The sequence below is a fragment of the Gadus morhua genome, chromosome 4 (genome assembly GCF_902167405.1).
Source record: "Gadus morhua chromosome 4, gadMor3.0, whole genome shotgun sequence".
Taxonomy (NCBI): domain Eukaryota; kingdom Metazoa; phylum Chordata; class Actinopteri; order Gadiformes; family Gadidae; genus Gadus; species Gadus morhua.
In genome coordinates this window covers 42766541-42793750 of record NC_044051.1, presented here as the reverse complement: position 1 = coordinate 42793750, position 27210 = coordinate 42766541, and the positions used below count along the sequence as shown (strand labels likewise).

The following is a 27210-nucleotide window of genomic DNA, read 5'->3' as shown; positions in this document are numbered from 1 at the left end:
TGTGGCGCGGTTATAAAAAAAAAAGGGAAATAAATATATGTACAATTTTATGCTTAGTGTAAATATATAATTTTAAATATGTATCTTTTTAAACGTTATCCGGCAGATAATTAATTACACAAACACGTTTGCCGAAAAGGAAAAAGGAATGGGCATAGCATACGGTCCCGTCATTTCCCGTGCATGAGCGGTGTCCCCACGGTGACGCAGCCACGCTGGTGACGCCCCTCCCACTGTGAGCTGTGGGGGAGAGGGAGGGGGGTGGTATAAATCTGTAACCATGTTATAATAGCAATCTAAAACAATATCAAACAAAGTGACACCAAGGCTCTCAAGTTTTGAACTGAGTTCAGAGTGAGATTTTGTCGGCGGTGGCGGGGGGGGGGATATTAATATGTGACTGCATACAAATGTGTCCACAGACATGGTTTGCCCGGAGCCGAAAATAGTCGTCCTTAACTTCCTTAACTTTTCCCATTCATTCTCTATGGTAGTTCGTATCACTACAGATGTAATATTTTTCCGGCCACAAGCGGGATTTGGGTGGCGCTGTTTCCCCCCTCGGCAGAAGTAAGGAGCTGATTTCTTCTCTGAGGAGCGTCGACAGGAGACCACAAACACGTTCTCGGAGAGAGATGACAATTACTTTCATCCGGCGACAAGTTAACTTTTCAATTGTAAATTGGACCTATTGTTTTTTAACTCATAAATTCACTTTTCCCAGTCGTATATGGTCGTGCTGTATTTACAATGTAGTAATGTTTACACTAACTCGGGTTGTCGTAAGCTAACAACATAAGCTTACGTTAGTAACGTTACATTAATTTGTTACGTAACGTTATATGTTATAACAGCTTCTAAATAATATTACTGTACACACTGTAAGAGCCATCTATCAGCTCAGCTTCACACTGAAATATCTCTATCTATATAAATACAAATATCCTCATTAATCGATACTCTCTGACTGACTAGCCTACTATCTGAAGGGGGATTAGTATTGTCTCAGTTAAGAGTTGGAAAACTGAGTTTACGTGGGTTAAACCCACTACACTCATTACAAATGCTCATTAATGTTGATATGAATAATGCTGTTAATATAACAGTATTATTATATAGCTTTAATTATTACTACATTACAATATAACTTATACTAGCTACTATTACTGAATAATAATTACCATGTAATATGCATTTTTTTTTGCAGTGGAAATAAATCATGAATACCATCAGCCTCTTGCATTTATATATATATACGTTGTTTTTTTTATCCCTCTGGATAAATACAGTGATGTTATTGCTGTGCTGGACTCAGTAGCCATTCTATTTTATTTGAGTGCTCGAGACACTTAATGTTATTTTTCCTTAAATCCAGAGAGACAGTTAATACATGATCTGATAGCAGAGGGACAGTTAATACATGACAATGCATTCCTTAGGCGACGCTAGGGAATAGAACATTGGCGTGCAGCCTAGTTGGCCGCGCCGCCCAAGTAGGCTTCACGCCAATGTTCTATTCCCTAGCGTCGCCGCCCCTGAAAAAGCGCTTTTTAAAAGTTGGTTTGTACATCCCGGGTCCCGTAGGCACCTCTATATACTCCTCACCACTGGATGTCGCCCTCTTTCGTTTGTGAGAAACAATTACGAGAATGGATGATGAGAGACTGGTCGTCGAGGTGGACGAATATGCCGAATTGTATGACCAAAGTTACCGTCATTACAAAGACCACTCCAAAAAAGACATTGCCTGGCGAGCCATAGCTCTGGAGATTCGCTCTTCAGATGAGAAATCAACACTGGTGGACTAAGTACCCAAACCTTTAACCATAATGGGAAATAGACGAAATCAAGTCACATATATATGGCTAGTCACATCATGTAGAGAAACCAGATTACTTGTAATATCTATATTTATTTATTTAAAGCAAGGCAAGGCAACTTCATTTATATAGCACTTTTCATACATGAAGCAGACTCAAAGTGCTTCACATAGAAACATTCTCATACAATAAAATAGATAAGTTATAGAAAACACAGACAAAGTTCCAAAAATGCATAGTCATGTATTAACTGTCTCTGGATTTAAGGATAAATAACATTAAGTGTCTTGAGCACTCAAATAAAATAGACTGAGTCCAGCACAGCAATCACATCACTGTATTTATCCCGGTAAAAAAAATGTATATATGCAAAAGAGTATTTACACCAGAGAGGGATAATAACTAAATTATAGGTCATCATGATAGGCTACACCATACGGTTCTGCCATTGCACACTTCCTAGTGGCGAATGGAAATATTGGCGGTGCCTCTCAGGATCTGCACGGAGCTCCTGGATCAGATTGTGGTATACCCCCTGTTCTTGTCTCCGTTCATTGATGGGGTGCACCCAAACCCGTCGTCTTCTCCTTGCCGTGAAGGCCTTTACGCGTCCGGTGGAATCGGGCCGATAGACACACACAAACAGTGTGCGAATTATACCACGGTCTCCGGGGGAGCTGGGGGGGGGGGGGGGGGGGGGGTGGTTGATAAAAGTATTTCGATCACTTATTAAGTTAATTCGTTACTTATAATGGTTTATTCGTTTCCCAGTATCATTTCCTTAATTTTGAAGAAAGTTTGGTTCATTTTTGAATTGTAAAATAAATCAAATATTTTTTTGGAAGTTGCAGAGTTGCTCAAGGTTAAAGGAGTGCTTCAGACCAACCTTAAATAATCCACGGACCACCAAAGTAACGTTTGACTGTTTAATTAAATCAACTCAGAGCAGAACACACAAGCAGCCAGCCTATAGCGGCAGCCTAACCATGAACAATTATAATGCCATTATTATTAATAATACAGCTATAAAACAACACACAAACGTCTCAATGCCTGGCTCGTCTTGTTCTGTTTCTTTAGCCCCCACAGTAACGTTAACGTTAGTGGTCAAGTTAATATTAGAACTAACGTTAGCTGCCTCTTCTCTCGGCTTTGTAGTAGTCCCAACGTCCGATGTGCTACCACTAGCTACAGACGGCTGGTCCTCTTTTTCAGTTTGTTTGGGCGTCTTTTTATAGAAATCGCCCAAGGTGAGTTGCTTTCTTTTTTTAGACATGTCAGCAACAATGGCGCACAGGTGACAGTCTTTTAAGCAAGTTAACTAAACAAGCTTGTGTGATTGGGTAGTGGGGCTGCAGACAGCGCCCCCACGCTTCGAGCGGCAATAATGACGAGCATTAGGCTACGTTGTTTTCATGAATCATAAACTCAAAATATAATTTTATTTCACTTATTTTACACCTTTTAGAAAGACATGCCCAAAATAGCATTTATTTGGATATCATATAAATATTTTAGAGCTCCCCCAAAATTTCACAAACCATGTTTCCAGGGGAGCTCATGTCACCACTAGGGGAGCTATAGCTCCCCCTGCTCCCCCTTAATTCGCACACTGCACACTGCACACGCACGCACACACACACACACACACACACACACACACACACACACACACACACACACACACACACACACACACACACACACACGTAGACACACCGAACTGTTGGAAGGGGAAGTACTTGATGAACCGAGAGAGAGGGAGGGCGGGAGAGAGAGAGAGAGAGAGAGAGAGAGAGAGAGAGAGAGAGAGAGAGAGAGAGAGAGAGAGAGAGAGAGAGAGAGAGAGAGAGAGAGAGAGAGAGAGAGAGAGAGAGAGAGAGAGAGAGAGAGAGAGAGAGAGAGAGAGAGAGAGAGAGAGAGAGAGAGAGAGAGAGACATTAAGGGCTATGCAAATTTAATTTAAATTGAGAGAGAGACGCAGAAAAAGACAGACAGTGAGAGAGTAGGAGGAAGCAGAAGGGATCTCAGTTAGTTTTCTCAAGCTGTCTGTTCTGAGGAGAGGGTCTGATCTGAGGGTTCTGGTCTGGGGGGTCTGGTCTAGGGGATTTGGTCTGGGGGGTCTGGTCTGGAGCCACCATGAGGTCCAGCACATGGCTGCTCCCCCTGCTCCTTCTCAGCTCTTCCACCAGCGGTAGGTTGACCCTCCACACTGGTTCTGCTCTCTACTGGTTCTGCTCTCAGCTGGTTCTGCTCGGTTTCATTCTTCGAGTGGAATCCCGTTTAGGCTGAATTCTGTCCAGTGGATTTCCGTCCCGTTGAATTATTTCACATTAATTCTGTTCAGTTTAATTAACTTGGTTTGATTATTTTAGTTTAATTCGATTCAGTTTAATTCTTTCGGTTCAATTTGGTTTAGTTTAATCCATTTTTTTTTCAATTAATTTCAGTTCAATCATTTCAGTTTAGTCGTTTCAGTAAGTTTTCAGTTCAGTGTTTCAGTTTCATGCTGTTATTCCTCTGTTGTGCATTGCCTTTGCAGTTGTTTTGTAATGTTCATTCAATGTATGAATTTGTAAAATGGTGCAGCCATGATATTAACATTAGACACCATTAGTGTTAATTGTTATTTATTAATCATACATGCTGTGCATGTATTACATTTTTATCAAATCTTTTTTATATCCAATATAATCATATCTTTCTCTCGTGTGATCGTCATATACTATGTTGCAGCAGAACTGATCCAGCAGTCCTACTGGGTTATAGAACCTCTGGTCCAGCAGTCCTAATGGGTTATAGAACCTCTGGTCCAGCAGTCCTACTGGGTTATAGGACCTCTGGTCCAGCATCTTACTGGGTTATAGAACCTCTGGTCCAGCAGTCCTACTGGGTTATAGAACCTCTGGTCCAGCAGTCCTACTGGGTTATAGGACCTCTGGTCCAGCAGTCCTTCTGGGTTATAGGACCTCTGGTCCAGCAGTCCTACTGGGTTATAGAACCTCTGGTCCAGCAGTCCTACTGGGTTATAGGACCTCTGGTCCAGCAGTCCTACTGGGTTATAGGACCTCTGGTCCAGCAGTCCTACTGGGTTATAGAACCTCTGGTCCAGCAGTCCTAATGGGTTATAGAACCTCTGGTCCAGCAGTCCTACTGGGTTATAGGACCTCTGGTCCAGCAGTCCTACTGGGTTATAGGACCTCTGGTCCAGCAGTCCTACTGGGTTATAGAACCTCTGGTCCAGCAGTCCTACTGGGTTATAGAACCTCTGGTCCAGCAGTCCTACTGGGTTATAGGACCTCTGGTCCAGCAGTCCTACTGGGTTATAGAACCTCTGGTCCAGCAGTCCTAATGGGTTATAGAACCTCTGGTCCAGCAGTCCTACTGGGTTATAGAACCTCTGGTCTAGCAGTCCTACTGGGTTATAGGACCTCTGGTCCAGCAGTCCTACTGGGTTATAGACCCTCTGGTCCAGCAGTCCTACTGGGTTATAGAACCTCTGGTCCAGCATCTTACTGGGTTATAGAACCAGTAGGACCTCTGGTCCAGCAGTCCTACTGGGTTATAGGACCTCTGGTCCAGCAGTCCTACTGGGTTATAGACCCTCTGGTCCAGCATCTTACTGGGTTATAGGACCTCTGGTCCAGCAGTCCTACTGGGTTATAGGACCTCTGGTCCAGCATCTTACTGGGTTATAGAACCAGTAGGACCTCTGGTCCAGCAGTCCTACTGGGTTATAGGACCTCTGGTCCAGCAGTCCTACTGGGTTATAGACCCTCTGGTCCAGCATCTTACTGGGTTATAGGACCTCTGGTCCAGCAGTCCTACTGGGTTATAGGACCTCTGGTCCAGCAGTCCTACTGGGTTATAGGACCTCTGGTCCAGCATCTTACTGGGTTATAGAACCTCTGGTCCAGCAGTCCTACTGGGTTATAGAACCTCTGGTCCAGCATCTAACTGGGTTATAGGACCTCTGGTCCAGCAGTCCTACTGGGTTATAGGACCTCTGGTCCAGCATCTTACTGGGTTATAGGACCTCTGGTCCAGCAGTCCTACTGGGTTATAGGACCTCTGGTCCAGCAGTCCTACTGGGACGACGCCCACACAGAGCTCCTCCCATCTGTTTCTCCCTGCAGGTGCGAGCGGGCAGTGTGCGGAGGAGATTAAGGTGCGCCGCAACCAGGTGCTCGTGGCTCAGGAGGGCGTGCAGCTGGAGGTCGAGTGTCCCGTCAGCTTCTGTTCAGACCCACCGCCCCGTGTCTCATGGGTGAAATATACAAACGGGTCGGACAAAGACAAGCCCGGGTCCGTGTTGGAGAGCAGGTGGGAGGGCCTGTCGAATAGCTCCGGTGTCTCCTACCTCACCTTCACTCACCTGATCCTCAACCACTCTGGGGAATACAGATGTGAAACCAACTTCACTAAAGGCCATATCATCAACATCACTGTCACAGGTTCAGACGCACACACACACACACACACACACACACACACACACACACACACACACACACACACACACACACAGCACACACACACACACACACACACACACACACACACACACACACACACAGTCACACAGTCACACATGCGTAAACACACACACACACACGCACATATACATATGTAAACACTTCTTCATTTGTAGATTTATAATGTTCTTGTTCTGCAGGAAGTGCAGAGGTTTCTGTTGAAGAAAAGGACGGTACGTTGAAGGGCTTGTGTCCTAGTTTACTACCTGCAGTGCATTTACCAACCCAGTCTCAGGGAAATACGTGACACTGTCACGTCATTTAATCTATTCATTCGTGATCTGGGACACGTCATTTCAAATTTTCCGTGCCAAAAAGCACCTACAATTTCTCAGGATCAAAGTTGAAAGTTGAAACAAAAGCTGTCCTATTGTTAACTATCACAGAATTTTTTTCTGTGTCTGTGTTGAAAAATCTTGAAACAAATGAGAAAAATAAATTACAATAAATTATCTGGACAGAACATTCGTTTGAAAGTCGTGCTCAGTGGCACGAGAAATACTTCCAATTGAAATACATGAGTTTGAAATTTGAAATGACGTGTCCCAGATCACGAATGAATAGATTAAATGTTGTGACGTGACAGTGTCACATATTTCCGTGAGACTGGGTTTGCATTCACTACAGTATAACATCTACTACAGTACAACAGCATTAACTACAGTACAACATCTACTACAGCACAACATTAACTACAGTACAACATCTACTACAGCACAACATTAACTACAGCACAACATTAACTACAGTACAACATCTACTACAGCACAACATTAACTACAGCACAACATTAACTACAGTACAATCTCATTTATCACGGTATCACCTCATTGATTACGGTATCATCAGGGGAGCCATGTAGCTCAGGGGGTAGAGCGGGTCGGCTGGTAACCCCAAGGTTGCTAGTTGGATCCCCGGCTCCTCGAGGTGTCCCTGAGCGAGACACCTCAATCTGACTGCTCATGACGAGCTGGCTGTCGCCCTGCGTGGTGTGTGAATGTGTGTGTGAATGTGTCTTTGAATGGGTGAATGTGAGGCTGGCGTCTGGTTACATAAAAGCACTATGTATATGCAGTCCATTTACCATCGCATTGATTACGGTATCATCTCATAGATCGCGGTATCATCTCATTGATTACGGTATCGTCTCATTGATTACGGTATCATGTCGTTGGTTACGGTATCATCTCATTGATTACGGTACCATCTCATCGATTACGGTATCGTCTCATTGATTACGGTATCATCTCATTGATTACGGTATCCTCTCATTGATTACGGTATCATCTCACTGATTACGGTATCATCTCATCGATTACGGTATCGTCTCATTGATTACGGTATCATCTCATTGATTACGGTATCATGTCGTTGGTTACGGTATCATTTCATTGATTACGGTATCATCTCAATGATTACGGTACCATCTCATTGATTACGGTACCATCTCATCGATTACGGTACCATCTCATTGATCGCGGTATCATCTCATCGATTACAGTATCATCTCATTGATTACGGTATCATCTCATTGATTACGGTATCATGTCGTTGGTTACGGTATCATCTCATTGATTACGGTACCATCTCATCGATTACGGTATCCTCTCATTGATTACGGTATCATCTCATTGATTACGGTACCATCTCATCGATCGCGGTATCATCTCATCGATTACGGTATCGTCTCATTGATTACGGTATCATCTCTTTGATTACGGTATCATCTCATTGATTACGGTATGATCTCATTGACTGTTTCCAGACCGGCGTGCAGATCGCGGGGGTCCGGCCCAGCTCCAGCCCTACCTGTGGGCCTCAGCGGGGGTCCTCCTGTGTGTGGTGGTGGTGGTCACTCTGTCACTTGTGTCCCTGCAGCGCTGCCCAGGTCAGAGCATCGCCCCACTCTGCTGTGTAGACGTCAGACTTAACGTTAAACTGACGACACTCTGTTCTTTATGCAGGAGACCCCAGGAGGACGGCGGAGTATCAGGTAAGAGCAGAGAGCTGCTGTCACGAGAGGGATGGATGAACCACGACGAAGGACTGTAGCTGTGATAGAGGACAGACTGTGATGGACAGACTGATAGAGGACAGACTGTGATGGACAGACTGTAGCTGTGATAGAGGACAGACTGTGATAGACAGACTGTAGCTGTGATAGAGGACAGACTGTGATGGACAGACTGATAGAGGACAGACTGTGATGGACAGACTGATAGAGGACAGACTGTGATGGACAGACTGTAGCTGTGATAGAGGACAGACTGTGATGGACAGACTGATAGAGGACAGACTGTGATGGACAGACTGATAGAGGACAGACTGTGATGGACAGACTTTAGCTGTGATAGAGGACAGACTGTGATGGACAGACTGATAGAGGACAGACTGTGATAGACAGACTGTAGCTGTGATAGAGGACAGACTGTGATAGAGGACAGACTGTGATGGACAGACTGATAGAGGACAGACTGTAGCTGTGATAGAGGACAGACTGTGATAGAGGACAGACTGTAGCTGTGATAGAGGACAGACTGTGATAGACAGACTTTAGCTGTGATAGAGGACGGACTGTAGCTGTGATGGAGGACAGCGTGTCAGGTGATAAGGACAGCTTGTCATGTGATTGTTGACAGAACACAGTGCTGCCGATGACTCAGTATCCATCAGCGCACTCTAACCCTGGACAAGCCCCTCCCAGTGACACGCCCCTCTCCCTTGCACGCCCCCACCGCCCCGCCCCGAGCCCCCCCACGCCCCACCGGACGTCTCAGCATGGCCGTCTCTATGGCAACCGAGGGGAGGAGGAGGAGGAGGAGGAGGAAGAGGAGGATCAGTCCATTTGGTACGCGGCCCTGAATCACGATGTGATGCCAGTGGCTCCCAGAGTGCGCCGTAGAGATAGCTTGCAGGACGTGGAGTACGCAGCCATCCACGTAGCATAGCGATAGCTTGCAGGACGTGGAGTACGCAGCCATCCACGTAGCATAGCGATAGCTTGCAGGACGTGGAGTACGCAGCCATCCACGTAGCATAGCGATGGAGCTAGCACAGGGTTCATAGCCTCATCACTGGGCTATCTTATGAGTCAACTGATTAGCCTAACCTCCTAGCTAATCCACTAGCTATACGATTCGCTAAACGGTTAGCTTACACGTTAGCCAACCTATGAGCTAAAAGATTAGCTTACCTATGAGTTAATGGAGGAATTCAGTGATGAGCTAAACTATGAGATAACACATTAGTTAACCTATTAGCCAGCTGACTAGATTAATGATTATCTAACCTATGAGCTCACTGATTAACTAACCGATTAGCAAATCACTAGCTAACCTATGAGCTCACTGAGTAACTATACTGTGGACCAGTCAACACCACTGAAATCACAACACATACATGAACCACATCTTTGCGCTGTTTCTGTTAAAATTATTGATGCAACAATATAAATGCACACTGAAACCATAACTCATAAATGGGTGTGAAAGATGTTCACAACCCTTTGGCCTTCGTGTTGGTCTTTATCTTATGTTATTATCTGAATAAGTTCTACTTTCCAGTTTGTAACCATTGCCATCGCAAGCAGTCCATTGCTTTGAGCAGTGTAATATATGTGTGTATGTACATTTATATATATATTACAATAGTATGTATGGCATGTAAAAGATTATTACGTGTGTCAATGATTATTCACATGTTAATGAATACTCAACATGTAACTTAGCTGATAATAATGTACATATATAATAATTAACATGCATAATTTGCAGGTAGGCTATATGTAAATTATCATTATATATGTACATTCACACTTTACATGTAAATGATTGTATATGTAAATTATTTAAGTATCTACATTCAAGCTATACTAACTATTGTATAGGAATATGATACATTATTATGATATGTTTAATTAATTACGACAAATCAATTAATACCATATAGGCCTATGTGAATGATAACATGTACATTAATACTGTACATATAAATTAACACTATGTAATTATATTTTTAACATATGTGTAAGTTATTAACATGTATTGTCATGATATATAATGATGACTATATCTAAAATGATTACGATGTATGGTTCAGCATCTTTGTAATTTGTGTGTTTAATACCGAATGGTATTATGTAATATGTGTTACGTTATTTTGTCTGTATTATGTTATAATGCATGGACGATGTGATTATGTTTGAATTATGTGATTCGGCACAGCGGTCATTACCCTGAAATAAACCGGAAGATTCATGAAGACTATAAATGATTAACGCTAGAAGAATAGTCCAAATGATTGATGAAAAGAGCCAGAGAACCAAACGCTGCTCTTAGATTCAAACCCGGGAGTACGTCTCCTATGACCCGGTCGAGTCCTTTAGGCCATTCTAGGACAGCCTTCCAGTCCTCTGATCCTCAATGAATCCAATCCCGTGTGGTCGTTCGGGTCTTCAGTCCCGCGCCGTGGGGCGCACGACCCCCGCGACACGGCACGTCGTATCGCTCCCGCCCTGGGTCGTCACCATGGAGATCAAAAAGCATCTGTTGTTCTGAATAGCAGTACGCTGCTGGTTGGTTAGTGACCAATCAGAATCGAGTATTGAACAGAAGCCGCATAGCCATAGATTAAAATTATAAAGATAAGAGGATATAGAAGTCCTCCTTATCATGGTTTCCACTGAGATTTTCAGGTCAGGGTTAACCTTTGTGTAGCCTCAGGGGTGTGTGTGTGTGTGTGTGTGTGTGTGTGTGTGTGTGGTTTCCTGTACACCCACACCGCATCCTGTGTGAGGATGTGATACCTACCTGGGTCGTGTGAGCGCCTGCACGCGAGCAACACCTCGTCTTCATCAGACAGCTGAGGACGCCATCTTAGGACGCCACCAACAGAGAGGCTCAGAAGAAGAGCTTCAACTACCTTACCACTAACTAACACCTACACTAACCAACTCCGACCTAAACTAACCACCTCTAACTAGCACCTACACTAACCACCTCTGACCAACGCCTAAACTAACCACCTCTGACCAACACCTAAACTAACCACCTCTGACCAACACCTAAACTAACCACCTCTGACCAACACCTAAACTAACCACCTCTTCCATACACCTATAATAACCACCTCTTACCTAACGACTAAACTAACCATCTCTGACCCAACACCTAAACGACTCACCTCTGAACTTATGACTAAACCAACCACCTCTGCCCTACCCCTTTAACTTACAACAACGTCATTCAAGTCTCTCACTTCCAACTGAAACCACGTGGGAGTGGTGAACGTTCCCTAAAGCAGATCTGACTCCTCACACGGAACATATCGCTTTGCTTCTGCTCTGGGAACCAGGACTCACACCACCTGTGTTACTCCATGATCCAGCAGTCCTACTGGGTTATAGAACCTCTGGTCCAGCAGTCCTACTGGGTTATAGGACCTCTGGTCCAGCAGTCCTACTGGGTTATAGGACCTCTGGTCCAGCAGTCCTACTGGGTTATAGGACCTCTGGTCCAGCAGTCCTACTGGGTTATAGGACCTCTGGTCCAGCAGTCCTACTGGGTTATAGGACCTCTGGTCCAGCAGTCCTACTGGGTTATAGGACCTCTGGTCCAGCAGTCCTACTGGGTTATAGAACCTCTCGTCCAGCAGTCCTACTGGGTTATAGGACCTCTGGTCCAGCAGTCCTACTGGGTTATAGAACCTCTGGTCCAGCAGTCCTACTGGGTTATAGGACCTCTGGTCCAGCATCTTACTGGGTTATAGGACCTCTGGTCCAGCAGTCCTACTGGGTTATAGGACCTCTGGTCCAGCAGTCCTACTGGGTTATATGACCTCTGGTCCAGCAGTCCTACTGGGTTATAGAACCTCTGGTCCAGCAGTCCTACTGGGTTATAGAACCTCTGGTCCAGCAGTCCTACTGGGTTATAGAACCTCTGGTCCAGCAGTCCTACTGGGTTATAGGACCTCTGGTCCAGCAGTCCTACTGGGTTATAGGACCTCTGGTCCAGCAGTCCTACTGGGTTATATGACCTCTGGTCCAGCAGTCCTACCCCTAACCCTTATTCTTTCAGAGATTTCTTTTCTTTTTTGCCTCTGTTGGTGTTTGTTCTTCTGGCGTTGGTTCTGTTAGTGTTGGTTCTTCTTGTGTTGGTTATGTTGGTGTTGGTTCCTCTGGTGTTGGTTATGTTGGTGTTGGTTCTGTTTGTGATGGTTCTGTTTGTGTTGCCGGTTTGCCGTCTGGGCTCGACTGCGACCAGACTTCAGATGCTAACCTGAGTCTGATCCGTGGGACAACGTTGGTGTAGTCTTCAAGGGACGGTTCCAAAAACCGGATCCATTAACGTCCCTTCTCCCCCTCGGCGTTATGTTTTGTGTACAACATGACATCATTTATACATGTTTGAATGTAATGAATTCCACATAGAAGCACAACTGAAAAAATACTTCTTCAATGTTTTCCAATTATTTTATAAGAAGCAACATACAAGCGCATCCAATTCTGACATCCCAATGAATAGTGTGATGATGATGATGATGATGATAGAAATTAAACTAATTATAGTAACATGGATATTTATTACACAGTGTAGTTGGATACCCATTCTGATTGGTCAATCGCAGCAGGAAGCTCTCGGTTAATTCTGAATGGCAAACGGTTGCTATAACTACCATACCGTTGCTAGAATCAACGCAATTGCAAAATAATAATAATACTAAGTTCATAATTTACTTATTGCATTATTACTAACATTATTATTATTATTACATAGATTATCCCTCAGAAGGAACCCAGGAAGAATAGCATCATCATACTAGTGGTCAGGTAATGATGATAAATGGTGAGCTACATCACTGTGTACATATAATCTATCACCAGTAAATGTTCATATTCTGGTTTACCACCGCACAGCCCACGACAGCGTCGGCCAGGAGCTCCTCATCCCAGTCCCCCTTATCCCAGTCCTCCCAGTCCTCCTCATCCCAGTCCTCCCAGCAGCGCTCTCCTCAGTGGTCCATCTCCACCACTCACAGGAGGAAACTACATGAGCACTCCCACTGCTGCTGAGTCCAATGGTCCCACTCAATCTGGAGAGAGAGAGAGAGAGAGAGAGAGAGAGAGAGAGAGAGAGAGAGAGAGAGAGAGAGAGAGAGAGCGAGCGAGAGAGAGAGAGAGAGAGAGAGAGAGAGAGAGAGAGAGAGAGGGAGAGAGAGAGAGAGAGAGAGAGAGAGAGAGAGAGAGAGAGAGAGAGAGAGAGAGAGAGAGAGAGAGAGAGAGAGAGAGAGGGAGAGAGAGAGAGACAGAGAGAGAGAGAGAGAGAGAGAGAGAGAGAGAGAGAGAGAGAGAGAGAGAGAGCGAGAGAGAGAGACACACACACACACACACACACACACACACACAGAAGCATCAGAGGAGGGGGGAGAGGGAGAACAGAGCCAGCAGCAGGGTCAGTGAACTGGTATATGAGCTCATGTAAAGCATTTGTCATCCGTACCTTTACATGCAGAGGTGAAACCCGTTCCAAACAGGCCCAAATCCGGTCCAAACCGGTCTCTGAGCTAGGTTACCTGGTCTTGATCCGATATAATCTGCATGCTTTTATGTGTCACTTATAGATTGTGATTGAACATGGATGTAACCCAGACATTTAGAGCTGCAAGCTAGTGGAAATGCGACATTGTGACTTTAATTCAAATCCAATCCAGTTTAACGTTGAGTTTTACTGTAATTAGTTTCCTCTGCAGTGACCCCCAGTGACCGCCAGGTGTCCCCAGAACACGATAAAGACCGTTCGGATGTTGACACTCAGGGTTGTTTAAGCTGGAAGTGCGCCACATGCCCTGGACTGCTCCTGGACCTTTTCCGCCCAAAGACTCTGCGTGTTTGTGTCCTGGACAGGACGTGGTGACTCCCCTGACTTCCTTTGGCCTACAGATAAAATAGAGTCTCTGAAAACAATCACTGTCCATGTCAAGAGGGCCTTTGAAACCCCGTGGTCTTCATCAGAGTGTAGATCTGAACGTAGCTACTGTAGCATGTACTTTCTGTTAAACGCTAACCAACAGAGCCACTACAGTAGTTGGGTGGCTAATGTAGCATGTAGCCGCTATAACAGTAACCACTACAGTAGTTGGGTGGCTAATGTAGCATGTAGCCGCTATAACAGTAACCACTACAGTAGTTGGGTGGCTAATGTAGCATGTAGCCGCTATAACAGTAACCAGTACAGTAGTTGGGTGGTAATGTAGCATGTAGCCGCTATAACAGTAACCACTACAGTAGTTGGGTGGCTAATGTAGCATGTAGCCGCTATAACAGTAACCAGTACAGTAGTTGGGTGGTAATGTAGCATGTAGCCGCTATAACAGTAACCACTACAGTAGTTGGGTGGCTAATGTAGCATGTAGCCGCTATAACAGTAACCACTACAGTAGTTGGGTGGCTAATGTAGCATGTAGCCACTATAACAGTAACCACTACAGTATTTGGGTGGCTAATGTAGCATGTAGCCGCTATAACAGTAACCACTACAGTAGTTGGGTGGCTAATGTAGCATGTAGCCGCTATAACAGTAACCACTACAGTAGTTGGGTGGCTAATGTAGCATGTAGCCGCTATAACAGTAACCACTACAGTAGTTGGGTGGCTAATGTAGCATGTAGCCGCTATAACAGTAACCACTACAGTTGTTGGGTGGCTAATGTAGCTCGTAGCCGCTATAACAGTAACCAGTACAGTAGTTGGGTGGCTAATGTAGCATGTAGCCGCTATAACAGTAACCACTACAGTAGTTGGGTGGTAATGTAGCATGTAGCTGCTATAACAGTTACCACTACAGTAAAGTGTAGTTAATGTAGCATGTAGCTGCTATAACAGTAACCACTACAGTAGTTAGGTTGCTAATAATAGAGCAGCAGGCGTCGACTGTAAAGCCGGTTGTCCCGGCTGTGTTTGAGGAAGGCAGACCGCAGCATGTAGCCTGAAGCTGCTGTTAGCTCCCCGTTAGCTCCCCAACACACCACTACTGCACTTAGTGGTTGGTTTGAATGTGAAACTGCTACTACTGCACCTACTGGGGGCTTTTACTGTGAAACTACCACTACTGCACCTACTGGGGGCTTTTACTGTGAAACTACCACTACTGCACCTACTGGGGGCTTTTACTGTGAAACTACCACTACTGCACTTACTGGGGGCTTTTACTGTGAAACTACCACTAATGCACTTACTGGGGGCTTTTACTGTGAAACTACTTCTACTGCACCTACTGGGGGCTTTTACTGTGAAACACAACTACTGCACCTACTGGGGGCTTTTACTGAGAAACCACTACTACTGCACCTACCGGGGGCTTTTACTGTGAAACCACTACCATTGCACCTACTTGGGGCTTTTACGTTGAAACTACTGCTACTGCACCTACTCACTGGGGGCTTTTACTGTGATACTCAGCGTGTTCATATTGATTATAGGTGATCCTCAGTGTGTTCCTATTGATTATAGGTGATCCTCAGTGTGTTGGTATTGATTATAGGTGATACTCAGTGTGTTGGTATTGATTATAGGTGATCCTCAGTGTGTTGGTATTGATGATTATAGGTGATCCTCAGTGTGTTGGTATTGATTATAGGTGATCAGTGTGTTCGTATTGATTATAGGTGATCCTCAGTGTGTTGGTATTGATTATAGGTGATCCTCAGTGTGTTGGTATTGATTATAGGTGATCAGTGTGTTGGTATTGATTATAGGTGATCCTCAGTGTGTTGGTATTGATTATAGGTGATCCTCAGTGTGTTGGTATTGATTATAGGTGATACTCAGTGTGTTGGTATTGATTATAGGTGATCCTCAGTGTGTTGGTATTGATGATTATAGGTGATCCTCAGTGTGTTGGTATTGATTATAGGTGATCAGTGTGTTCGTATTGATTATAGGTGATCCTCAGTGTGTTGGTATTGATTATAGGTGATCCTCAGTGTGTTGGTATTGATTATAGGTGATCAGTGTGTTGGTATTGATTATAGGTGATCCTCAGTGTGTTGGTATTGATTATAGGTGATCCTCAGTATGTTGGTATTGATTAGAGGTGATCAGTGTGTTGGTATTGATTAGAGGTGATCCTCAGTGTGTTGGTATTGATTATAGGTGATCCTCAGTGTGTTGGTATTGATTATAGGTGATCAGTGTGTTGGTATTGATTATAGGTGATCCTCAGTGTGTTCGTATTGATTATAGGTGATCCTCAGTGTGTTGGTATTGATTATAGGTGATCCTCAGTGTGTTGGTATTGATTATAGGTGATCCTCAGTGTGTTGGTATTGATTATAGGTGATCCTCAGTGTGTTGGTATTGATTAGAGGTGATCCTCAGTGTGTTGGTATTGATTATAGGTGATCCTCAGTGTGTTGGTATTGATTATAGGTGATCCTCAGTGTGTTGGTATTGATTATAGGTGATCCTCAGTGTGTTGGTATTGATTATAGGTGATCCTCAGTGTGTTGGTATTGATTATAGGTGATCAGTGTGTTGGTATTGATTATAGGTGATCCTCAGTGTGTTGGTATTGATTATAGGTGATCCTCAGTGTGTTGGTATTGATTATAGGTGATCAGTGTGTTGGTATTGATTATAGGTGATCAGTGTGTTGGTATTGATTATAGGTGATCCTCAGTGTGTTGGTATTGATTATAGGTGATCAGTGTGTTGGTATTGATTAGAGGTGATCCTCAGTGTGTTGGTATTGATTATAGGTGATCCTCAGTGTGTTGGTATTGATTATAGGTGATCCTCAGTGTGTGACTCACCTCCTTTGCAGAAGAACACTCTGCAGAGACAAACGCAGAGCAGGAGCAGCAGGACCAGAGAGACGGACGCCACGGCGACCGCCACGACCACGCCCTGACCCGCTGGAACACACACACACACACGCACGCACGCGCACGCACGCACGCACGCACGCACGCACGCACGCACGCACGCACGCACGCACACAGACACAGACACGCACACGCACACACACACACGCACAGACATATTAACACACGGAGGCGGCCAAACCCTGACTTGCTGCAACACACATACACACACATATACCGTATATTCACACAGATATATAAATACCCATTGAGATGGATGTTGAGGATCTATGCAGTAGGATCTTTGTTTGAGGATCTATGCTGTAGGATCTATGCTGTAGGGTTTTTGTTTGAGGATCTATTCTGTGGGGTCTATGCTGTAGGATCTATGTTGTAGATCTATACTGTAGATCTATGTTGTAGATCTATACTGTAGATCTATGCTTTAGGATCTATACTGTAGATCTATGTTGTAGATCTATAATGTAGATCTATGCTTTAGGATCTATGCTGTAGATCTATGTTGTAGATCTATACTGTAGATCTATGCTGTATGACCTATGCTGTTGGGTCTATGCTGTAGGATCTATGCTGTAGATCTATGGTATCTGAACTACGCGCTGAGAGCAAGAGAGGGGGGTTGGTCTGTGCTGTAGGATATATGCTGTAGATCTATGCTGTAGATATATGCTGTAAATCTATGGTATCTGATGACGTCACCGCTGAAGGTCAGAGAGAGGGGATCTATGTTGTAGATCTATGCTGTAGATCTATGCTGTAGCTATATGCTGTAGATCTATGCTGTAGATCTATGGTCTCTGACCTCACCGCTGAGGGTCAGAGAGAGGGGTTGGTCTATGCTGTAGATCTATGCTGTAGATCTATGTTGTAGATCTATGGTATCTGACCTCTGACCTCACCGCTGAGGGTCAGAGAGAGGGGTTGGTCTATGCTGTAGGTCTATGCTGTAGATCTATGCTGTAGATCTATGGTATCTGACCTCTGACCTCACCGCTGAGGGTCAGAGAGAGGGGTTGGTCTATGTTGTAGATCTATGGTATCTGACCTCTGACCTCACTGCTGAGGGTCAGAGAGAGGGGTTGGTCTAGGCAGTAGGTCTATGCTGTAGATCTATGCTGTAGATCTATGGTATCTGACCTCTGACCTCACCGCTGAGGGTCAGAGAGAGGGGTTGGTCTATGTTGTAGATCTATGGTATCTGACCTCTGACCTCACTGCTGAGGGTCAGAGAGAGGGGTTGGTCTATGCTGTAGGTCTATGCTGTAGATCTATACTGTAGATCTATGGTATCTGACCTCTGACCTCACCGCTGAGGGTCAGAGAGAGGGGTTGGTCTATGCTGTAGGTCTATGCTGTAGATCTATGGTATCTGACCTCTGACCTCACCGCTGAGGGTCAGAGAGAGGGGTTGGTCCAGCCCAGGGTGGTGGATGAGACACTTGACAGACAGCTGCTGGAGGAGCTCTGATTGGACGAGCAGGGTGCTGGTCACCCGCGTTGTACCGCCCCCCTGCTGCTCATACGACACAGTGGGCGGGCCCAGAGTGTGGTTGTCCCCGGCAACGCTCCAGGTGATGTTGGAGGCGGGGCGAGAGAGCGTCGTGCAGTTAGCCTCGACCAATCCCGAAGACCGGCTGACGGAGGTGAGCTCCGGGTCGGGGAGGACTGGAGAGGGGAGAGAGAGGAGAGGGGAGAGAGAGGGGAGAGAGAGGTCAGGGAGGACTGGGGAGGGAGAGGGGAGAGAGAGAGAGAGAGAGAGAGAGAGAGAGAGAGAGAGAGAGAGAGAGAGAGAGAGAGAGACAGAGAGAGAGAGAGAGAGAGAGAGAGAAGAGAGAGAGAGAGAGAGAGAGAGAGAGAGAGAGAGAGAGAGAGAGAGAGAGAGAGAGAGAGAGAGAGAGGGGGGGAGAGAGAGAGAGAGAGAGAGAGAGAGAGAGAGAGAGAGAGAGGGGAGGGGAGACAGGGAGGTCAGGGAGGACTTGGGAGAGAGAGGGGAGGGAGGAGAGAGAGAGAGGTCAGGGAAGACTGTGGAGAGAGAGGGGGACTAGAGGAGAGGGAGGTGTCAGTAGGGTCAGTGGGGTCAGTAGGGTTAGGGTCAGTGGGGTCAGTAGGGTTAGGGTCAGTAGGGTCAGTAGGGTCTGTAGGGTCAGTAGGGTCAGTGTCAGTGGGGTCAGTAGGGTCAGTGGGGTCAGTGGGGTCAGTGGGGTTAGTAGGGTCAGTAGGGTCAGTGTCAGTGGGGTCAGTGGGCTCAGTGGGGTCAGTAGGGCCAGTGGGGTCAGTGTCAGTGGGGTCACTGGGGTCAGTGGGGTCAGTAGGCTCCGCCCTGGCTCCTACCGTACACCACCAGGCAGGTGGAGCCTTGCAGCCTGCCCTGGGGGAAGGTGTGGAGCTGGCAAGTGTAGCAGGCCTCGTCCTGCGGCTCCAGAGGCTGCAGGGTGAGCCGGCTCTCCCCCGGGGAGGCACTGAGCTGGCCCCGCCCCCCCAGGGCCGCCCCCACCAGGGCCCCGCCCCCCACGGAGTACGACCCCAGGGGGGTGGGGTCTCCCCCGCCCCGCCCCCTCCGGCTCCACAGCACCTGCCTGACGCCCGCCGGGTCCCCGCTGTAGAGGCACAGCAGCCTGGCCACGCCCCCGCTCAGAGCCACGCCCCCTCCCTCCAGGAGCACCGTCGCTGGGCAACCGGAACACAGCGTCTTAATATATAGACATATACATTCTATACATGTAGATAGATAGTATATAGACATATACATTCTATACTTATATAGATATATAGACCTAGATTTGATGCCCAGGTATATCTAAGGTCCAGGTATATCTAAGGTCCAGGTGTATGTCTAATGGCGCGTTTCCACTGCAGGGTGCGGAACGGATCGGATCGCAAAGGTGCGGATCGGGTCGCGTTTCCACCGCCAAAAGTGGGCGTGACCCGGACTTAGCCGTACCCGTTTTGGCCAGTTTTGGCCTCGTTTTCAGGACTCCTCCGTTGGGGTACTGAAAACGAGACGAGACGCCTGAAAGGGCAAAAAGGGTCACGGGAAATTCTAGCTACACACCCCCTCCGTTGATTGGTCGACAGAATCATCACTTCCGGGTGACGCGGGGATAAAAACAAACAAACAGTAGCCTCGAGGTATTATTCTTTACAATTAACATGTTGCGTAATACGCTTGCTTGGGCGAACAAGGAGGTGGAGACGTTCGTCTGCATTCTTGGGGAGGAAGACGTTGTTTACGATGTTTACGTAGCTGCCGCGGCGATCGACATCCGGCCTACCACAAAGGGTACTGTCGGCAGTGGAAACGCGACCTCGGGACTGAGCTGGGCTATACTGCCCCCTCCCTGACGCACCTTTGCGATCCGATCCATTCCGCACCCTGCAGTGGAAACGCGGCATAAGGTCTGTATATATCTAAGGTACAGGTGTATGTCTAAGGTCCAGGTGTATATCTAAGGTCCAGGTGTATTTCTAAGGTCCAGGTGTATATATAAGGTCCAGGTGTATGTCTAAGGTCCAGGTGTATGTCTAAGGTCCAGGTGTATATCTAAGGTCCAGGTATATGTGTCACCGGTGAGGGTGAGGCAGGTGCGCCCCTGCTGGCGGCCGCTGGGATAGACGTGGAACTCGCAGACGTAGCATCCCTGGTGGGCGGGGCCAGCGGTCGCCACGGTGATGGCTGAGGCGGCGTGCGGGAGGCGGGGGGAGAGCCAGACGTCCGGCCGGCCGAGCGAGACGGTGGGCGGGTCCCCGGGCTCGTAGGCCGTCAGCACCTGGCCGCCCGGGTCAAGCCAGCGCACCTGACGCACACGCTCTCCCGTCGCCGTGGAAACGTTGCAGCTCAGCGTGAAGGGAAGTCCGGGGATGGCGTTGACATTGGCCGCGGTCGTGACCTCACCTGACACACACAGGGTAGAGGAGGGTGAAGGGTACTAGAGGGTAGAAGAGGGTACTAGAGGGTAGTAGAGGGTAGTAGAGGGTACTAGAGGGTACTAGAGGGTAGTATAGGGTACTAGAGGGTAGTAGAGGGTACTAGAGGGTACTAGACTAGGGTACTAATGGGTACTAGAGGGTACTAGTGGGTACTAGACGGTAGTAGAGGGTAGTAGAGGGTACTAGAGGGTACTGGAGGGTAGTAGAGGGTAGTAGAGGGTACTAGAGGGTACTAGAGGGTACTAGACTAGGGTACTAATGGGTACTAGAGGGTACTAGTGGGTACTAGACGGTAGTAGAGGGTAGTAGAGGGTACTAGTGGGTACTAGAGGGTACTGGAGGGTAGTAGAGGGTAGTAGAGGGTACTGGAGGGTAGTAGAGGGTGGTAGAGGGTACTAGAGGGTACTAGAGGGTACTAGACTAGGGTACTAATGGGTACTAGAGGGTACTAGTGGGTACTAGACGGTAGTAGAGGGTACTGGAGGGTACTAGAGGGTACTGGAGGGTAGTAGAGGGTAGTAGAGGGTACTAGAGGGTACTGGAGGGTACTAGTGGGTACTGGAGGGTACTAGAGGGTACTGTAGGGTAGTAGAGGGTAGTAGAGGGTACTGAAGGGTACTAGAGGGTAGTAAAGGGTAGTAGAGGGTAGTAGAGGGTACTGGAGGGTACTGGGGGAAGGTAGAGGGTGGTACAGGGTAGTAGAGGGTACTACTAGAGGGTAAATGAAGTACCTTGTGTTTTGGAGAACAACATTTGGGTGGCCCAGATCAGGATGAAGGGGAAGGACATGGCGGCGTGATGCTGGAGAGAAGGAGGGACTGGAACACAGAGGTCCACTCCAGACGTCCACTGGAACACAGAGGTCCACTCCAGACGTCCACTGGAACACAGAGGTCCACTCCAGTCAATCTAGCCGTAAAGGAAATACAAATAAAATGAAGATAAAACATTTTAAATCATCAAATGATTAGAAAATATATTCAAACACACCCACCTACACATACACACACACACCCATCCACACACACCCTGCAGCAGTATAAACTACATGGCCCACAGACCCTGTGGTCGTCCTAGCGGGAGGCATCGCCCCTGACCCATAGAAACACAGAGCTCAGATGCATCTCAATTCAAGTGGCGGCAGCGTCCAGACGGGCGGTTTAACCAGACATCCCAGCTACCTGTCGGAGCGTCTCTTTTAGGGTGTGTGTCCGTGTGAAGTGAAGCAGAGCCTTGTACTACAGGGGCGAGCTCAGCTCCTCCACGTCCTCAGTCAGCAGCGCTGCTTCTACAACGCCTCAAGGGCGACCTCTGCTGGCAGGGTTCGGCAATGCGCCTCATTCAGCTCGAATAATAAGCATGAATGTGGTCCGCATGTAGAATACATCAACGGGCCTGTGCCAACATCCATCTGTGCTGGCAAAGAGCAGAAATACAGATTGATATACATATATCTATATATATATAGGGAATCACTTAACCCTGTAGAGGGGACCCCCTCCAGGTCAGAGCAGGTCGAGGGGACCCCCTCCAGGTCAGAGCAGGTCGATGGGACCCCCTCCACCACATCTTGGTGTTTCTGGACGCTTTCCTTCTCACGGATTCTCCTTGTTTTCAGATGAACGTTTCAACCAGGGGCGATTCTATGTTTCATCAACATCCGGGGCTTAGCCCGGAGGGAAAAGAAAAGTATCCCTCTGGGCACACAAAAAGATTAGATATATTTTTGTCTGCTTTATTGTGCATGCACATTTTTTCAGAATGCTTTACCTAAATAAAATACGAAGTTTATTATAGCTCGAAATAGCTACCTGACTGCTTTGCTGCTTATCCCCGAACATCTAAAGTTCTATTCAAGTTATTATATTCAGGGCTGATTAAATAAAAAAAAAAAATTATATTCAGGGCTGATTAAATAATATCCCGGGCTTTAGCCCCGATTAAACAGCCTAGTGACGCCACTGAGTATTATATACATTTGTAAATACACATAAAATGTAAATACACGCACACATTCCTGTATAATTAAGGTGTATGAGAGCTCCCTCTGCTGGACAGTTTGGACAACAGTCTCACACCAAACTACATTTTCCGTTTGTACATTGATGTGAGACGGGTTGGTGGTTTGAACGTGTTGTAGTAGCAGAGAATGGCCTGCGGGGCAGTATGTACATTGTTAAATACATGAATAGCCTTGAATTTAGTAGTAATATGGATGTTTTATGTTTTTACAAAATGGATTATGTTAACATTGCTGAATAACATTAATCATGTATATTAATGTATTGCAGGAGTTTAGCTTGACATTAACCAAGGTAAAGGACAAATAAATGAACCGCACCAAACATGCAGAAGTCAATGTGGGATTTTATTATATAAACAAAAACACTTGACAAGTTTAATACATATTTTTGCAAAGGAAAGCAGAGGAAAACATTCTCCCAAATGAATCTTTTCAAAATGTCACCACCATTCCAAAAGCAAGTGAAGAGGTTTGTGTAAAAGCAGTCCTCCCTGACCAGCTCTGTCCCTGACTCTAAACCCTGACTCTCAACCCTAACGCTAAACCCTCTGAGGGCAGGAAGACGCGCCTTCCGTGTAAAGGTTCGAACCACAGAGAAGGAAAAAGAAGAGGAAGCAGTAGAGAGTAGTGAAGTTAGTGACAGACGTGAGGGAAAGGCGTGTGGAAGCACACGGTTACACGTGGGGTCAAGAAGATCACTCCCACTGGAGGTCATTGATACATCAGCCTCAGACTGCTGAGCTCAGCAGGTCTTCTGGAAGACGAGGCTAAGATGAACCGAGGAGACGGGACCAGCAGGATGTCAGGTTCAGTTGGGGTTCAGCTCAGGTGTGTCTGCCCCCGACAAACAGGATCAGGTGAGGTTCAGCTCAGGTGTGTCTGCCCGGACCAAACAAGGACATGGATTAGGTTCAATATTCAAAAGATGTAACATTATCTGAACCAAAAAGACGTCATTAAGGAGCAGGCAGGCTTTAGGGCGCCTTGCTCAAGGACGTATCACTGTATTCTGAGGACTTGAACCCGGCACCATAGGTCTGAGAGTTGAACCCCCAACCCCCTACCTAGTCCACTATGTCCAGATAATGCAAACTTACGGGGAATCCTTGAAGGTAGAGTCCTGGTTGTCCTCAGGATTTGCCTTCCAGATGTACGGCTTCTCCATCAGTCCTCCAGATTCCTGGTCTGGTTACAAACGTCATTTGTCTCTAATGTAAGGTAACAAACACAGTAGTAGGTTGTTTCTAATGTAAGGTCACAAACACAGGAGTAGTTGGGCTCTAATGTAAGGTCAAACACAGGAGTAGTTGGGCTCTAATGGCGCGTAACAAAGTAGCAGCTGTAGTTTGTCTGGTAACCAACCACAATAGTATGCCTTAACTTCTACTGGACAAACTAATCCTGCATTACAACAAGTCCACTCTGTTTACTTTATGCAAACTTACGAGGATCCTTGTTGATAGAGTGATGTCGTCCTCCAGAGTCTTGGCTCCTCCATCAGCTCTCCTCAGCCAGAGTCCTGGTCTGGAACAAACAGCGCAAGTCAGGCCCCAACGTCTGGTAACAAACATGTAGTTTGTCTTATTTTTAAGCTTTATTTCCACCTCGTTAGGTTAATACAAACTTACAATCCTTGTTGGTAGAGTGATGGTCCTCCTCCAGATTCACGGCTCCCCTACCAGCTCACCTCCGCTCCAGAAACACGTTCTAGTAAGAAAACACAGCGGTAGTTGGTTAACGCATGTCAAAGTAACAGCTGTATGTTGCCCTTTAAGTCAACCATGTAAGTAAATACAAACTTACGAGGAATCCTTGTTGGTCGATTCGTAGTCGTCCTCCAGCGTCTCAGCTCCTCCAGCAGCTCTCCTCAGACAGACTCCTGGTCTGGAACAAACAGCGGAAGTCTTGCTTCAACATGTGGTAAAACAGATGTAGTCGTCTGGTATATATGGTACAAACGCCGGTAGTTTGTGGTAGCAGTATTCTACGAGAAGTGGCACTGAGTGTTCACTTCAGAGTCAGGCTCCATCTACCCCACGACAAACGTCCTCCACCAGGCAGGTCCTTCACCAGCTCCTCCACCAGCTCCTTCACCAGGCAGGGCCTTCAGCACGGCTTCTCCACCAGGCAGGGCCTCCATCAGCTCCTCCACCAGGCAGGGCCTCCATCAGCTCCTCCACCATCAACTCCTTCAGCCATGGATTCCTGGTCTGGTTACAAACAGTTGGTCTCAGCAGTAAATCACCTGGAGACGCAACACACCCCACCTCCTGCATCTGAGGTTCTCTTGTAAAATGGAAGACGAATTTAAAAAATATTTAAACACTTAAATTAGACAACGTCTGCAGATTGTCGCGTTCAGCAATTCAACCATTACGGTCGTAGCAGCACTCGTAACAATAATGGCTCATATGACTCCTACATAACCCCTGTATGAATTAACTCAAATCACAGCTTGGCACAGATGTAAAGTCATAAGATGATCAAAACCAGACCTAAACTACCGTGGATTTTAGTGTTTCAGATGAGCTTGGTGATGGTTACCCTCTGATCCGGTGCTGCAGGCCCCTGGTCTCCAGCCTCAGTCTCCGGTCCATCCTGGCACCACAAGCCTCCGGTCCCCAGCCTCTCAGCCTCGCCTTTCAGCTACAGCAGCAGGTTTATATCAGCATTTGCCCAACAATAAACTTAATTGACTCATCCAAAACCTAGTTACACAATTAATTTAACTATTATTTTATAACTCAAAGCTGGAAAATACTTGAGACCAGACATGAGTATTCCATTTTGGGAATGAAGACAGAGCAGTCCAAAAGTTTAAAGATGTGGTTCAGGCCATGCATTGAAACTGACCTCTACTCACACACAAGAGCACTGACCTGTTCTGGAGGACTTGTGAGGAGGTGGAGGTCTGGCTCTTGGTGATGAGGTGGAGGTCTTGCTCTGGGTGAGGAGGTGGACACCTTGGGACAAACTACATGTTACCTTTTTAACCTTGTACAGTTGTACAGATAGAGTATCTTCTACTGGAACACGTGAGAAGGACGGCCATTATTTTAGCTTTGATATTATCCAGTTGGTAATTCAGCAACAAAGTTGTTGTTTAACGTCATTCCATTAGGTAGGGTTTAACTTCTGTGGCAATTAATGACGGCAGATATTTAGAACGTACAAAAGCTGAAGTAGCAAAGAACACTAAGCAGTATTGATATTAAATCAAATTTACTCGCCATATTCAGGTGCTGGGTTCCGTTGAAGAAATGTCAAATTGCCTTCCACCTTGAAATGTTTTTCAGCCTTCACTGAGGTCAGAAATGGGCCCGCAAGTAAAACGCCGTTTTGTACGCAGCGAGTCCCGTTAACGTGGTTAAAAGTACGCCGCAACCATCGGAAATTAACATATCATACGATGTACGTGTCAGTATGTATTTAATATCAAACTTAAGTTGTTTAAGATAAGGGGAAAACCAATTCCCAATGGAAACGACTGAAAATAGTTTCCGTTGGCAACGGCTCGAGGTTACGCAAATATAATCCAGAACGTTCAGCCAGATTCCTGTCCAACTAACTGCCAGGTGGCTTCTAATGGTTGTCAAGACTACAACGTTCTATGCTAACCATTGGGACTAAATCAAGTGACCGCACTCAAAACCTTCCACGGCGGGAAGCACAAACCGTCCGACTGGAATACGAACATTCCGGCCGGAACCAACCAAAGAAACAACAGAACCAGCGCCTCACCTTGAGCTGAACGGAGGAAGATCCTGAAGTCCAGCGATGTTCATGAAAACACAGCCAACAGACTTACCTTGAGGAGATCTGTTTGTTGCTGTTGGTCATTACTACTATTCAGTGTACCTTTAAATTATTATGCACCCAGTGTGTACAAGTTATATCAATCAAAACCATACGAAGAACCAAACTACCATGTACGTCCCACAACAACAAATCCTTGCCTAAAAACAAAGGAATCATTCAATAAGGACTGCCCATACTAAAATAAAGCCCAATTCCTGAACTATACAAC

The 27210-nt window shown here is 46.3% G+C and overlaps 2 protein-coding genes across 8 annotated transcripts; one reads left to right on the top strand and one right to left on the bottom strand.

Moving 5' to 3' along the window:
- The first annotated feature begins 3758 nt into the window (after positions 1-3758).
- btla (B and T lymphocyte associated) lies at positions 3759-10615 on the top strand. 3 transcript variants are annotated; one of them, XM_030355531.1, is made up of 7 exons: positions 3759-4014; positions 5957-6274; positions 6496-6528; positions 8121-8243; positions 8320-8348; positions 8995-9270; positions 9317-10615. In XM_030355531.1, exons 1-7 carry the CDS (start codon positions 3960-3962, stop codon positions 9347-9349), a joined length of 867 nt encoding a protein of 288 aa, XP_030211391.1. In that variant the 5' UTR covers positions 3759-3959; the 3' UTR covers positions 9350-10615. The 3 variants fall into 3 exon arrangements, with proteins under 3 accessions (XP_030211391.1, XP_030211392.1, XP_030211390.1); XM_030355530.1 differs by having other exon boundaries at positions 3761-4014; positions 8995-10615; XM_030355532.1 differs by lacking the exon at positions 6496-6528 and having other exon boundaries at positions 3760-4014; positions 8995-10615.
- Positions 10616-12810: 2195 nt separating this feature from the next.
- LOC115542993 (OX-2 membrane glycoprotein) lies at positions 12811-22431 on the bottom strand. Of its 5 annotated transcripts, none has more exons than XM_030355523.1 (7): positions 22342-22431; positions 21892-22069; positions 20799-21125; positions 19565-19900; positions 18608-18898; positions 17162-17263; positions 12811-13444 (listed from the first exon to the last, which is right to left on the bottom strand). In XM_030355523.1, the coding sequence occupies exons 2-7, from the start codon at positions 21947-21949 to the stop codon at positions 13440-13442; spliced, it is 1119 nt and encodes a 372-aa protein (XP_030211383.1). In that variant the 5' UTR covers positions 21950-22069; positions 22342-22431; the 3' UTR covers positions 12811-13439. The 5 variants fall into 5 exon arrangements, with proteins under 5 accessions (XP_030211383.1, XP_030211387.1, XP_030211385.1 ...); XM_030355527.1 differs by having other exon boundaries at positions 18620-18898; XM_030355525.1 differs by having other exon boundaries at positions 22155-22385.
- Positions 22432-27210: the final 4779 nt, after the last annotated feature.